Source organism: Phocoena phocoena, chromosome 7, assembly GCF_963924675.1.
Source record: "Phocoena phocoena chromosome 7, mPhoPho1.1, whole genome shotgun sequence".
Classification (NCBI taxonomy): domain Eukaryota; kingdom Metazoa; phylum Chordata; class Mammalia; order Artiodactyla; family Phocoenidae; genus Phocoena; species Phocoena phocoena.
In genome coordinates, this window is record NC_089225.1 from 1398614 (window position 1) to 1413399 (window position 14786).

Here is a 14786-nt window from a genome sequence, read left to right on the forward strand (position 1 = left end):
CAAAGCCTTTCTGGGGTCGACCCTGAACTGCCTGTAGGGGCACAAAATACCACAGAATTTCGGGGGGTCAGCCTCCCATAAAGCCTCTTGGGGTCCCTGGTGCTCTGAGAACTGATCTGTGCTCTATAGGAAAGAAAGGGACCCACAAGTGTCCTGGTTTCCCCAATGAAGTCAGCAACCATGGAAGAGCAGGGCCAGGCCGTGCCCTTGGAAAGTGTCCCAAGTTGGGAAGCTAGGACAGGGTCACAGGATTCGTAATGGCCTTGCCAGGGGCATCCAGCCAGCCGTACTGTACTTGCTCAGAGACCCTAAGGTGCCAGGCCCGTGTGTGTCGGAGCTCAAGAGCCTTATTCATTTATTCAAAAACGTGAAGAGCCTCAGTCCAGAGCTGTCAACGGGACACACAACGCTGCTCTTGCAGACAGTACATTTCAACAGAGGAGATGCTAAGCCGTGCTCCCTTACTTAACTGCCGTTGGCAGCAGAGGCTAGGAAGAGGTGGAGGGCGCGGTGGGCTCGGTCCCTGAGGGTTCCTGCAGAGGGAGCACCTAAAAATCCAGGACAGGGCAGGCCGGCAGAGAGGGCCACAGACGGAGGCCCATGAGGGGAGGGGAAGGCAGTCGAGGAACCCACATGCTTGTAGGGCTGGATTCCACAGAGTGGCCCAGGCTTGGAGGCTCGGCTTTGGCCGAAAACAAAGGGATGCCTGCAAAGGGTTTTAAGCAGGAGAGAACCCAGTCAGACCTGAGCTTCTAAGAGCTGGGGGAGGTGGGGAGAATGGCCAGGAAGCCCACATGAGGAACCGCTTGGGGAGGGCAGGGATGGAGCCGGGAGCCGCTGTGCGGGGACATCACGAGGCCGGGCCCTGGTTTAGACACGAGGTGGGATGGAGGGGTGGGTTGGGGGAGGTCCAGCCCAGAGCAGGTTCTCAGCAACAGCTGCCTGCCAGGGCTGCGGCGGGAGAGCTCTGCCTGGGAGTGGACCGGCCTGAGCCAGATGGCAGGGCTGCGCGGGATGCGGGGCTGCGCGGATGCCCGGGAGTCGGGGCTCGCGGCCAGCCCAGGTTTGGGGCTGGGCCACGGGAAGGGTGTGAGGTCTGGGAACAGTCCCTGAGTGGAGACAAAGTTGGTGACTTGGGGTAGACGGAGCCAACTAAGGGGCCGTCTCAGGGGGTCGCCTCCCCGCCCCACGCTGGGGCCCCTTACCCTCCCACCTGGACGGAGTAGCGGGAACGCCGGCCTCCTCCCAGCTCCTGCATTACTGAGAGCAGGCCCTGGGAAAGCGGATGCTCTGCTCTCAGAAACTTGTCTGCTGGGGCCCAGGGCGGGGACCCCAAGGCTCACCCAGAATGGGGCCAGAGTGCTGGGCCCAGATCACGGTCAAGGACCCAGCAGGAATCAGGCCACCCCTGCCTGCTCTCTCCATCCACAGTCTTCTACAGGGACCACCCGGCCTCTGAGTGGGCCTCCTGGGCTGGCTTTGTGCCCTTCCTGGGTGTGGCTTAATCCCTTTGTCCCGAGTTACACTGGCACCAGGCCTGAATTATTCAACTCTTCCAGGGAAAACATAACCACCAACAAAAAGAATACATGAATGGCTTGAAAAGATGCCCAACGTGGTTCGTTATTAGAGAAATGCAAATCAAAACTACAATGAGGTATCACCTCATGCTGGTCAGAATGGCCATCATTAAAAAGTCTACAAATAACAAATGCTGGAGAGAGTGTGGAGAAAAGGGAACCCTCCTACACTACTGATGGGAATGTAAATTGGTGTAGCCACTGTGGAGAACAGCATGGAGGCTCCTCAAAAAACTAAGAGTTGCCATATGCTCCAGCAATCCCACTCCTGGGCATATCCCTGAGAAAACTCTGATTTGAAAAGATTACATGCACCCCAATATTCACAGCAGCACTATTCACAATAACCAAGACATGGAAGAAACCTACATGTCCATTGACAGATGAATGACTAAAGAAGATGTGGTCCATATATACGATGGAATACTACTCAGCCATAAAAAATTAATGAAATAATGCCATTTGCATGGATGGACCTAGAGATTATCATACTAAGTGAAGTAAGTCAGAGAAAGAGAAAGACAAATACTGTATGATATCACTTATATGTGGAGTCTAAAAAAATGATACAAGTGAACTTATTTACAAAACAGAAATATACACACAGACATAGAAAACAGACTTGTGGTTGCCAAGGGGAAGGGGCTGGGGGAGGGAAGGACTGGGAGTTGGGGATTTGCAGATATAAACTATTAAACATATAGGACAGATAAACAACAAGGTCCTACTGTAGAGCACAGGGAACTATATTCAATATCCTGTGATAAACCATCATGGAAAAGAATATAAAAAAAGAATATATATGTATAACTGAGTCACTTTGCTGTACAACAAAAATTAACACAACATTGTAAATCAACTATACTTCAATAAAATACATTTTAAAAAAAGCACACGTGAGGGACTTCCCTGGTGGCACAGTGGATGGGGCTCCGTGTTCCCAATGCAGGGGGCCTGGGTTCGATCCCTGGTCAGGAAACTAGATCCCACATGCACGCTGCAACTAAGAGTTCGTGTGCCACAACTAAGGAGCCCACGTGCTGCAACTAAGGAGCCCACCTGCCACAACTAAGACCCGGTACAACCAAATAAATAAATAAATATTAAAAAAAAAAAGAACACATAAATGACCAAGTGAGCCTGGCTTGCTCATCACAACCCTCCTCACCTTTCCTGCTGGGGTCTCTTGCCCAAGGATCAAAAGTGGGGTCTGCAGTCAGAATGGCCATCATCAAAAAAATCTACAAACAATAAATGCTGGAGAGGGTGTAGAGAAAAGGGAACCCTCTTGCCCTGTTGGTGGGAATGCCATTATGGAGAACAGTATGGAAGTTCCTTAAAAAAACTAAAAGAAAAGCTACCATAAGACCCAGCAATCCCACTACTGGGCATATATCCTGAGAAAACCATAATTCAAAAAGAGTCATGTACCACAATGTTCATTGCAGCTCTATTTACAATAGCCAGGACATGGAAGCAATGTAAGTGTCCATCGACAGAGGAATGGATAAAGACATGGCACATATATACAATCAGTCAGCCATAAAAAGAAACGAAATTGAGTCATTTTGTAGTGAGGTGGATGGACCTAGAGTCTGTCATACAGAGTGAAGTAAGTCAGAAAGAGAAAAACAAATACGGTATGCTAACACATATATATGGAATCTAAAAAAAAAAAAAAAAAAGGATATGAACCTAGGGGCAAGACAGGAATAAAGACGCAGACATAGGGCTTCCCTGGGCGCAGTGGTTGAGAGTCCGCCTGCCAATGCAGGGGACACGGGTTCGTGCCCCGGTCCGGGAAGATCCCACATGCCGCTGAGCGGCTGGGCCCGTGAGCCATGGCCGCTGGGCCTGCACATCCGGAGCCTGTGCTCCGCAACGGGAGAGGCCACAACAGTGGGAGACCCGCGTACTGCAAAAAAAAAAAACGCAGACATAGAGAATGGACTTGAGGACACGGGGAGGGGGAAGGGTAAGCTGGGACGAAGTGAGAGAGTGGCATGGACATACATACACTACCAAATGTAAAACAGCTAGCAGGAAGCAGCGGCACAGCACAGGGAGATCAGCTCGGTGCTTTGTGACCACCTAGAGGGGTGGGATAGGGAGGGTGGGAGGGAGGGAGACACAAGAAAGAAGAGATGTGGTGATATATGTATATGTGTAGCTGATTCACTTTGTTATACAGCACAAACTAACACACCACTGTAGAGCAATTATACTCCAATAAAGGTGTTAAAAAAATAAAATAAAAAGATAAAGTAGGAAAAAAAAAAAAGTGGGGTCTGCTTTATCCAGAGGGCTAGAGGCAGACAAGCGGGCAAGGCCGCAGCCTCTGCTGGGTCCCAAGCGGGACACCAGGCCTGGCCCACTGCCCACCTGCCCCCGCTCCGCCCTCCTCACCTCCCGGTGAGCCCCGCTCGCCCCGCCCCCAGCGTCCCTCACCGCAGCTCCTCCCCAAGCCCGCTCTGTGCTCTGCGCTGCCAGGCTCCTGACTGCAGGGCCTCGGCTTCGCAGGCCTGTTCCTTCCCCTCCCTCGGCCAGCGCTCCTACCAGGAGGTCTCGCTGGGTTCCAGCAACACCTCCTCTGCCCGTCAGGCCCAGGGGGGTAGAATCTGGGCTGCTGAGCTCCAGAGGCCCCAGGAGCGCCCCTCCCCCCGCCTCCCCCCAGTCCAGGGCGGGGTGGTACCTGCTCCAGCTGGAACCGCCCCTGCCACGAGGCCCTCAGGGGCTGCGGGGGCTGAGCGCCGCCCTCCACACCTGCAGCACCGAGTCCCGGCGGGCCGTGTAGGGCAGGTGCTTGATGCGGAACCAGTGTCTGGGAACCACGTTCCCGCTGGGCGTGTACAGCTTCTCCCCGGGCCGGCCCAAGAGGCCGCGCAGGGCCAGGTTGCCCGACAGAACCTTCTCGTAGAACTCCACCCCGCCCCGGGCATAGGCTGCGGACAGCGAGGCCGTGCGGCGGTCCAGCCAGGCTTCCAGGGCGTGAGTGAGAGAGTCCGTGGACAAGGCATAGGCCACGAAGCCCGCCACTGCCGCCAACAAGTTGAAGGCGGCCCGCAAGTTCATGGGGCCTCCGTAGAGCCCCAGGGCGTGCTTGGCCCCCACGCCCAGCGCCCAGGTGCCCACCAGGCAGGCGGGGGCTGGCAGGGCCTGCAGGGCGGCCGCCCCGCTCTCCAGGTGCACCACCTCCCTGGCCAAGGCGAACTTCTGGGCGTCGTGGGACAGAGTCAGGGCATCTCTCAGCCGGGCGCCCGCTGGGCTCTGCCAGTCCACTCGCTGCCCGTGGACGACAACGGGCCGGTCAGTGTTGGTCACTGGGTCACCCAGGAAGCTGGCGGGGATGCCCACCACGGCCCCGGCAGGGAGTCTCGGGAAGCCGGCGCTCACAGGCTGGAAGGTGAAGGTGGTGAAGGCCTCGAAGCGGTGGCCCGAGGGGACCCCGATATCCTGCTGCACCTCCTCGAACAGGCTCTGCAGCTCCGGGGACAGGGAGGCTGGCTGGCCCTGAGGCCAGTACTGGTACAGCCACGGGACCACAGGATCCGGGAAGAGGTGGTACGAGATCTGAGCCCCAAACAGGCCTGCACAGGAACCCACCAACAGGGCCGTCCTGTGTCTCTGCACAAAGGCTGTGGCCCGCCACAGGGGACCTGCCATGAGGGCTGCCACCTCTGTAAACCTGGGCCAAGAGAAAGAGAAGTGAGCCAACAGCTCCTCGGGTCTACCTGCAGACTGAACACCCCCAGGGCCACATCCTCTTTAACGGAGGCAATACGCACGCACGGTAGGCAGAGCACAGGCTCCAGCTCTATCTCTGCATCGCCTTCCCCACGGGTCAGATGGGCATGTGACAGCGGCCCACCAGAGGGTGTCTGTGCTGTCAGTGAACACACACGCAACAATCGGTGCCCAGCAAGGAGCAGACAGCCTTGAGGAAATGGCTGTGATTACAACTTTGATGCCCTTGGCTAGGCACGGCACCAAGCAACCAACCCCTCACTCCACCACCCACCCCTACTGAGCACGATCCCTAACTGACACATGAAGCATGTTCCACTCACTCAGTCTCACTACGTGTTCGACACACTTCTGAGAGCGCTGCAGACATTATTTAATGACCGACTCCTTACACCTCTGTGACTCATTAACCAGGGAACACCGAGGCACAGACAGGCTAACTGGTCAAAATCCCAAACGTAAAGTGGCCATGCTGTGGGCGGAATTGTGTCCCTCCAAATTCATATGCTGAAGTCCTAACCCCCAGGACCTCAGAATGGGACTGTATTTAGACATAGGATCTTTAAAGAGGCAACTAAGTTAAAACTAGGTCATTACGATGAGCCCTCATCCAATATAACTGGTGTCCTTATGAGAACAGGACACTAGGACACAGGCACAGAGGAAGGACCATGAAGACACAGGCCAGAAGGTGACCATCTACAAGCCAGTGGGAGAGGCCTCAGAGGAAACTAGCCCTGCTGACACCTTGAAAGACACGTCTCTCACCCAGTTCTCGTCACTGCAGCCCTAGCAGACTAATACAGGCCCAGTATTTGAACACAGGCGTCCACAGCAGATTTTTCATTATAGAGTATTTCTGATGATAACTTACAAACATACAGAAAGGTGGACAAAATAGTACATCATAAACCAACTTCAGTCTATCAAGTCATGGCCAGTCTTGCTTTGCCTCTAATCCCACACATACTCCCCTCCAACTGGTTTATTTTGAAACACATTCGGGGCATCCTATTATTTCATCCGAAAATATTTCAGTAAAAAGTCACAATTATTTAACTTTAGCTTAAGCTCCCTGTCCTCCTGTCCGAGAAGTGTTTAATTAGCAACTAATTGCTGCAAACAAGGGGGCAGCAGAGTCCTGAGGAGTCACATCACTTGGGCCTTTTCGCCAACGAGGAAACTGAGGCCGGGAAAGAAAGGTGCCAGGCGAAGGTCCCAACGCCCCCAGGACCACCAGCGCCAAGGCCGCGCGCTCCAAGGAGGCCTGGGGGGTGGTGCCGCCCATCCTGCAGGCAGCCCGGCGAGAAGGGGCCGCAGGACCCTCGCTCCACGCCCAACCCCTAGGCTACGCCCCGCGGCTGGAACACACCTCCGAGGGAGCCCGCCCGCAGCCGCACGTCAGCCCGGCCCGCTCCGCGCGCTCACCTCCGCCTCCGCAGCAGCCCGGGACGCCGAGCACGTGCGCACGGTGAGACCTGGCCAGGCGCAAAGCTCACCGGCCGGCTCCGCGGCCGGGTCTCCGAGGGCGGAGGCAAAAGGGCGGGACTCTTGGGGGCGGGGCCGGGACGCAAAGCACGCCGGCCCGGCTCTGGGGGCGGGGCCCCGGGAGCGGAGGCAAAAGGGCGGGACTCTTGGGGGCGGGGCTGGACGCAAAGCACGCCGGCCCGGCTCTGGGGGCGGGGCCCCGGGAGAGAGACAAAAGGGCGGGACCCTTGGAGACGGGGACCGGGCCGGGGCGCAAGGCACGCCTGCCCGGCTCTGGGGGCGGGGCCCCGAGGGCTGAGGCAAAGGGGTGGGACGCTCGGGGGCGGGGCTGAGCTTCCTTCCACCCAGGTGGCCTGGACCGTCCCGTCTCGCCCTGGAAGGACCAGCGTCTCCGCGTGGGTCAGGAGGCGTCCATTGGCGGAGCCCCCGTCGGAACCCAGGCCCCGTCCTTCCGCCGGGTCCCGTCCTTTCCCGTCGGGAAGCACTCTCTGCTGGCGGAGGCTCTGAGCTGGATTTTTATTACCATGGCCTCTGCTCCCGGCTTCTCCCAGGTGATCCGCACTGTACAGTCCACGGAGCAGCGTTACACCTGTCAACTCACTTTCCCAGCTGCTCTGTGAGAGGGTCAGGGGTCAGCCCTGCCTGCTCCTAGGCCTTTCCTTTTCGCTCTGTCTGTGGCTGCTTTCCCCTAGAAGGGCAGAGTCGAGTAGTGAGGACAGAGACAGTCTGCCCAGAGAACCTAAAACATTTACTCTCCGGCCCCTTGCAGAAAAGGTCTGTGGACCCCTGAAGTACAGGTGAAGGTATGGGCAATTTGCTGGTGATGGACCAAACATTGTAAAGTCACAGCGCAGTTTGGGAGGGCTGCAAGGGGTGGGTGGTTGGGACTACATTAGGGGATAAACAGGAATTAAATACAGGGATAAGAACCTGGGGAATGACGGATTACAGGGCATCTGATGGTTGCTTTCTTTTTTTTTTTTTCATTGTGGTAAAGTACACATAATATTTACCATCTTGACTATTTTAAAGCGTGTGGTTCAGTGGTATTAAATACATTGTGCAACCATCGCCACTGTCCCTCTCCGTAACTCATCTTGTAAAGCTGAAGTTCTACGTCCATCAGACAGTAACTCCCATTCCCCTCCCTCTACTGTCTGGCAACCACCGTTCTACATTGTCTCTATAATTCTGACCACTAAGTATCTCATGTGAGTGGAATCATACAGTATTTATCTTTTGGTGATTGGATTATTTCACTTAGCATAATGTCCTCAAGGTTCATCCATGTTGTAGCATGTGTCAGAATTTCCTTTCTTTTTAAGGCTGAATAATATTCCATTGCATGAATATGGGAGATTTTGCTTATCCATTCACCTGTTGATGGGCACTTGGGTTGCTTCCACATTTTTGCTACTATGATCATGCTGCTATGAACATGAGTGTGCAAATATCTCTTCAAGACCCTGCTTTCAATTCTTTTGTGTATGTACCCAGATGTAGACTTGTTGCATAATGTGTTAATTTCATTTTTAAATTTTTTGAGGATCTGGCGTCCTGTATTCCACAGGGGCTGTACCATTTTATATTCTCACCAACAGTGCTCAAGGTTCCAATTTCTTCACATCTTTACCAACATTTATCTTCTGTTTTTTTGGATAGTAGCCATTCTAATGTGTGTGTGGTGGTATTTTGTAGTTTTGATATGCATTTCCCTAATGATTAGCGATTTTGGGCACCTTTTCATGTGCTTATTGGGTATTTGTATATCTTCTTTGGAGAAATGTCTATTCAAAACCTTTGTCCATTTTTGAATTGGGTTGGGTTTTTTTGTGTGTGGTTGAGTTTTAGGAGTTCTCAGTATACTCTAGATATTAATACGTTATCAGATATATGATGCAAATATTTTCACCCATTCTTGGGTTGCCTTTTTACTCTGAGGATATTGTCTTTTGATGCACAAGATTTAAAATTTTCATAGAGTCCAAATTGTTTTTCTTTTGTTGCCCATGTCTTTGGTGTCATATCCAGAAAATTATTGCCAAATCCAGTGTCGTGAAGTTTTTGCCCTATGTTTTCTTCTAAGAGTTGTATAATTTTAGGTCTTACATTTAGGTCTTCGATCCATTTTGAGTTAATTTTTAAACATGGTGTTAGGTAAGGGTCCAAATTCATTCTTTTGCATGTGGATATGCAGTTTTCCCAGTAACACTTGCTGAAAGACTGTCTTTTCCTCATTGAATGGTCTTGGCACCTTTGTCAAAAATCATTTGATCATATATACCAGAATTTATTTCTGGACTCTCTATTCTGTTCCATTGGTCTATATGTATGCCTTTTTTTTTTTGTAATTTTTATTGGAGCATAGTTGATTTACAATGTTGTGTTAGTTTCAGGTGTACAGCAAAGTGATTCAGTTATATATGTATGTCTTTATGCTGGTAATCACAGTGTTTTAATACTGTAGCTTTGTAGTAAGTTTTGAAATCAGGAAGTATGGATCCTTCAGCTTTGTTCTTCTTTTTCAAGATTATTTTGGCTATTCAGGATCAGTTGAGATTTTATATGTATTTTAGGATGGGTTTTTCTATTTCTACAAAAAAAAATGACAGGGATTATATTGAATCTTTAGATCACTTTGGGTAGTATTGCCATCTTAATAATATTAAGTCCACAATTTACGAACATGGGATATATTTCCATTATTTACGTTTTCTTTAATTTCTTTCAGCAATGTTTTGTAGTTTTCAGTGTACAAGTCTTTCACCTCTTTGGTTAAGGTCATTCCTAAGTATTTTTCCTTTTTGTTGCTGTTGTGAATGGAATTGTTTTCATAATTTCCTTTTCAGATTGCTTATTGTTAGTATATAGCAACTGACTTTTGTATGTTGACTTTGTATCCTGCTGAATTCATTTATTAGCTCTAACAGGTTTTCGTGCAATCTTTAGGGTTTTTTAAACATAATTTCATATCATCTATGAACAGACATAATTTTACTTCTTCCTTTCCAATTTGGATGCCTTTTATTTCTTTTCCTTGCCTAATTGCTCTGGCTAGAACTTCTAGTACTATGTTGAATAGAACTGGTGAAAGTAGGCATCCTTGTCATGTCCCCTTAGTGAAAAATCAGTCTTTCACCATTGCTGTGGATTTTTCAAATATGGCTTTTATTATGTTGCGGCAGTTTCCGTCTATTCCTAGTTTGTTGAGTGTTTATTCATGAAAAGGTGTTGAACTTTTCAAATGCTTTTTAAAAATACTTTTATTTTTTAATATTTATTTTTATTTATTTGGTTGTGCCGGGTCTTAGTTGTGGCACACGGGCTCCTTAGTTGTGGCATGCAAACTCTCAGTGGCAGCATACATGTGGGATCTAGTTACCTGACCAGGGATCGAAGCTGGGCTCCCTGCAGTGGGAGCACGGAGTTTTAACCACTGTGCCACCAGGGAAGTCCCTCAAATGCTTTCGCTGCATCAGTTGAGATGATCATGTGGTTTTTGTACTTCATTCTGTTAATGTAGTGTATTATATTGATTGATTTTCATATGTTGAACCATCCTTGCATTGCAGGAATGAATCCCACTTGGTCATGATGTATAATCTCTTTAATATGCTGCTGAATTCCTATTTTGTTGAGAACGTTTGCATCAATGTTCATAAGGGATATTGTCCTGAAGTTTTCTTTTCTTGTAGTGTCTTTATCTGACTTTGGTATCAGAGTGATGCTGGCCTCTAGGATGAATCAGGAGGCATTCCTGCCTCTTCAGTTTTTTGGAAAAGCTTGAGAAGGATTGTTATTAGTTCTTTAAATATTTGGTAGACTTCACCAGTGAAGCCGTAGGCTTCAGGGCTTCTCTTTGTTGGGAGATTTTTGATTACTGATTCAATCTCCTTACTTGTTATAGGGCTTTTCAGATTTTCTATTTTTTCCTAAAAATTTTTCTGAGGGGGCTTTTGGGCATGAAAGAAATACTTAAAGAGTTACTTATGTTTTATAAATTTATTTATTTATTTTATTTATTTACTTTTGGCTGTGTTGGGTCTTTGTTGCTGCATGCAGGCTTTCTCTAGTTGTGGCGAGCAGGGGCTACGCTTGGTTGCGGTACATGAGCTTCTCATTGTGGTGGCTTCTCTTGTTGCGGAGCACAGGCGCGCAGGCTCAGTAGTTGTGGCACGCAGGCTCAGTAGCTGTGGCTCGTGGGCTCTAGAGCGCAGGCTCAGTAGTTGTGGCGCGTGGGCTCAGTAGCTGTGGCGCGTGGGCTCAGTAGCTGTGGCTCGTGGGCTCTAGAGTGCAGGCTCAGTAGCGTGGTGTGTGGGCTCAGTAGTTGTGGCTCGCAGGCTCTAGAGTGCAGGCCCAATGGTTGTGGCGCACGGGCTTAGTTGCTCCGCGCCATGTGGGATCTTCCTGGACCAGGGCTCGAACCCATGTCCCCTGCATTGGCAGTAGGTGGATTCTTAACCACTGAGCCACCAGGGAAGCCCACTTATGTTTTAATTACTATTCAGTTGATTAAAGTATCAAGTTTAAATATCTCATATCTCTTAAGCCTAAAAGCCTAAAACGTCAGTTTGCAAATACTGTTATCTTAATAAATTCAGTGATCTTTGTATGAAAATAAGATTCTGTTTCTCCCTATTCTTTGGTTAGCCTTCAGTTAACCATGGGCTTTACAGATTAAATCTTCCTTAATTTTACCCCACACTTCTGTACTCAATTGATCAAATTCCCTTGGGCATCTCAAACCATACTTTCAAATTTGACTTAGCCGACTCTTAAATACACCAATAGCCACCCCGTCCCATGTAGTTTAATTCCCGAGCCAAATCTAATAAGCAAAACCTTACTAAACCGTTAAGCAACTCTTATAAATCTAATAAAATAGACATAAATCTAACAGATTCTCTTACCTGTTTTAAACATCTTAAATGAAGTACATATAAAACAGTGGAATAAAACTCATTATTACAGATAGCCTACCCAGCACCCAAATATCAACCCAGGCAGATTCTTTTATTCATCTGGACACCACAAATGTGCTTTCCTAACCCAAGGGCACAGAGCCATCCTCTCGGGCCATTTCACACTGAGGTGCTGGAGGCGGAACTGGAGGCGGAACTCCTGGTGGGCTATTGTTGCCCAGGACTGGGGTCCGGCATGATTTCCAGGATGATTCATCGTGAGTCAGTATTTATCAGGCTGAGTCACCGTGGAGATAATTGGACTTCCCAAGCCTGTGTCTTTTTTTGTAATAGTAAAATCTTCCGTAATTTTTCATTGCCTGAGTAGAGCTGATAAGATTCTACATCCCCTACCAGGGATGCAATGAATATTTTAGCTGTTTGATTTGTAATGATGACATTTTGATGCTGACCAAAACTTGAATATCGTATATAGTATACACACAGTCTGGCTTTGTCAACATACTGTAAACATCATTATAAACTTGTACATGCCTTCTTTTTCTTTTCTTTTGTTTTTCTAGCATGCCTCATATGGCTCTGCAGAGAACTACTGCTTTCTTTCTAGTCCCCAAATTGTCACAAGCTGCTCAGTGGGAGCCCCTTTCAGCTGGCTCCTTTATCCTTTAAAATCTCCCTGGATCATTTGGAAAGCATACTTTCTTTCTGGCAACACACTGGTACTCCAGGCCCATCTTAATTATCCTTGCCCTAAGACATAGGATCAGACACTTTCCAAGGCTCCTTGCTTCCTTTTGGGGAACTGTACTTGAGATCAAAAATCTAGGAGATCTGGGCATATGTTAGACCACTCTGCTTGACCCTGGGAGTGGGTGATAGCACAGAGGCCACTTTAGAGGCAGGCCCCGAAAAGATATATTTTTAACATGTCATGGAATCATATCATTTTAAATTTAACTCCAATTTAATGGACTACTTAAACCTTCTAATATAAAAATTTTTTTTGTCTTTTCTTGAATACCAGCTTCCCTATTGCCACAAATACAACACTTTTTTACTAACTTTAACGTGAATGCTGTCTATCATAATACCGACCCGCGGAGACCAAAATAGACCCTGGGCCCCTTGCCTAGGCCGCACTGCACAGCCCCCTCACTTCTGAGATCCTAGTTTTCCACTGACCGTCATTCCTTGGTATCTTTTTGACATCAGAAGCTGGTACTTTTGGTGATGACTGTAGTGGGGACAGTTTGACTGAGTGATACCAGCTCATTGAGGGATAAACGAAATGACTTTATTTTTCCAGTGATTGCTACCAGCTGTACTCTTCACTGATTTCCTGCTTGCTGACAGGGTCCCTTAAGGACACACAGTCCAAATCTATAATTTGTCAGTCAGTATCAGTTACTGGGACAGTACCATTTTGGTTGAGTCTTATTGTCTGTTTTGAAACTTCAGTCTCATCTTTCACCCAAAACTGCCCCCATCATGTCAGCACCCTCCCCAGTAAAGACTAGACATGTGGCTCCACTGGCTCTGGCGGGCGCAGAGGCTCTGCACTCTCGCCCACAGCTCTTGTCCTAGGGATTCTTCAGCTGGTGGGAAAGACAGAAAGAGGAAGAACGATGTTTCTTTCCACGACTGCTCACTGGCGGCCCTCCTTCCTGCAGGTCATGATGTGAACAGCCGAGGCTGGTGGTAACCACCTTCCTGTCTCTGCTGTAGCCATCTCGGCTAATCCAGCTGGACTTCTGGCGGTGCTGGAGGTTAAAGGTGCCTCGGCACTGCGAGGCAGGAGATTAGTCTTGGTAAGTCCTCTAGACGTGGGATCCAGGGAAAGGTGCAGAGTAGTTTGCCCTGGGCATCGTGTGCAGGCTTGCAGTTCAGACGCATCAGCCTGACGCAGAGGGGAGAGCTTCTGGAAGGCCGGGGTGGGAGGGGGAGTAGCAGGGCCACTGGTGCCCCAGGGGTGGCCGGTCGAGCTCCAGGCGGTGGGGACCTGAAGAGTAGCCTGTCCTCAGGTTCAGGTCAACTCTACCATCAGGGAGAGGAAGTGTATCAAAAAGGGCCCACCTTCTGCGGGCCTCTAGCTGGCGAGACATTGAGCTGGACCTGGGAAGGGCCTGTGTGTGTGCATACACAAGGGCTTGGGGAGTGTAAGTATTGTCTGTTGATCTTCTGTATATGCTTCTAGCTCTTTCCTTTGCATCGCCTCCCCTCTTTTCACAAGGGCTTTAGCAAACTTCCCGCAAACAGAGTATCTGAAGAGAAACATTTGTTGAAGACACCACTGTTGGAGAACGTGTCACCAGACCCCCGTGTCCACGTCTTGGCTGAGTCCTGAGATCTGATTCAGCTCCTTGGTGGTAAGACACAGACGCCCTCAAACTTCTTCAAGAAAAGAGGGGCTGTTGTGAGGCGGGGCCCTGGTAGCGGGCTGGCTGGGAACTGCTTGGCTCAGGGACTTGAGGGGCTGTCACAGGTGAGAAGAAAGTAAGGAGACTTGAGACTAAACGCCACGTGGCTCCTGAACAGCGAAAGCCCCTGAGTCGACAGCGCAGAGCCAATCTTCATTTCCTGTTTTTGGTGATTGTGCCACGGCAGAGGTTAACATCAGGGGAAGCTGAGTGCTGTATATGCGAGCTCTCCATTCTGGTTTTGCAACTTTTCCTTAGGTCTAAAATTATTTCAAAGACAACCCTCAGAATGGGAGAACATATTTGCAAATGAAGCAACTGACAAAGGATTCATCTCCAGAATTTATAAGCAGCTCATGCAGCTCAATAACAAAAAAACAAACAGCCCCATCCAAAAATGGGCAGAAGACCTAAACAGACATTTCTCCAAAGAAGATGTACAGAATGCCAACAAACACATGAAAGAATGCTCAACATCATTAATCATTAGGGAAATGCAAATCAAAACTACAATGAGATATCATCTCACACCAGTCAGAATGGCCATCATCAAAAAATCTAGAAACAATAAATGCTGGAGAGGGTGTGGAGAAAAGGGAACACTCTTGCACTGCTGGTGGGAATGTGAATTGGTT

General features: G+C 49.3%; 1 protein-coding gene across 1 annotated transcript; it reads right to left on the bottom strand.

The window, feature by feature from the left end:
- Positions 1–4258: 4258 nt before the first annotated feature.
- TMEM177 (transmembrane protein 177) lies at positions 4259–5254 on the bottom strand. The gene has a single exon (XM_065881088.1). It carries the CDS (start codon positions 5241–5243, stop codon positions 4308–4310), a length of 936 nt encoding a protein of 311 aa, XP_065737160.1. The 5' UTR covers positions 5244–5254; the 3' UTR covers positions 4259–4307.
- Positions 5255–14786: the final 9532 nt, after the last annotated feature.

Bases quoted from the DNA above. Each gene is read 5' to 3' on its own strand.
- TMEM177 (XM_065881088.1), bottom strand. From the start codon at position 5,243: ATGGCAGGTCCCCTGTGGCGGGCCACAGCCTTTGTGCAGAGACACAGG.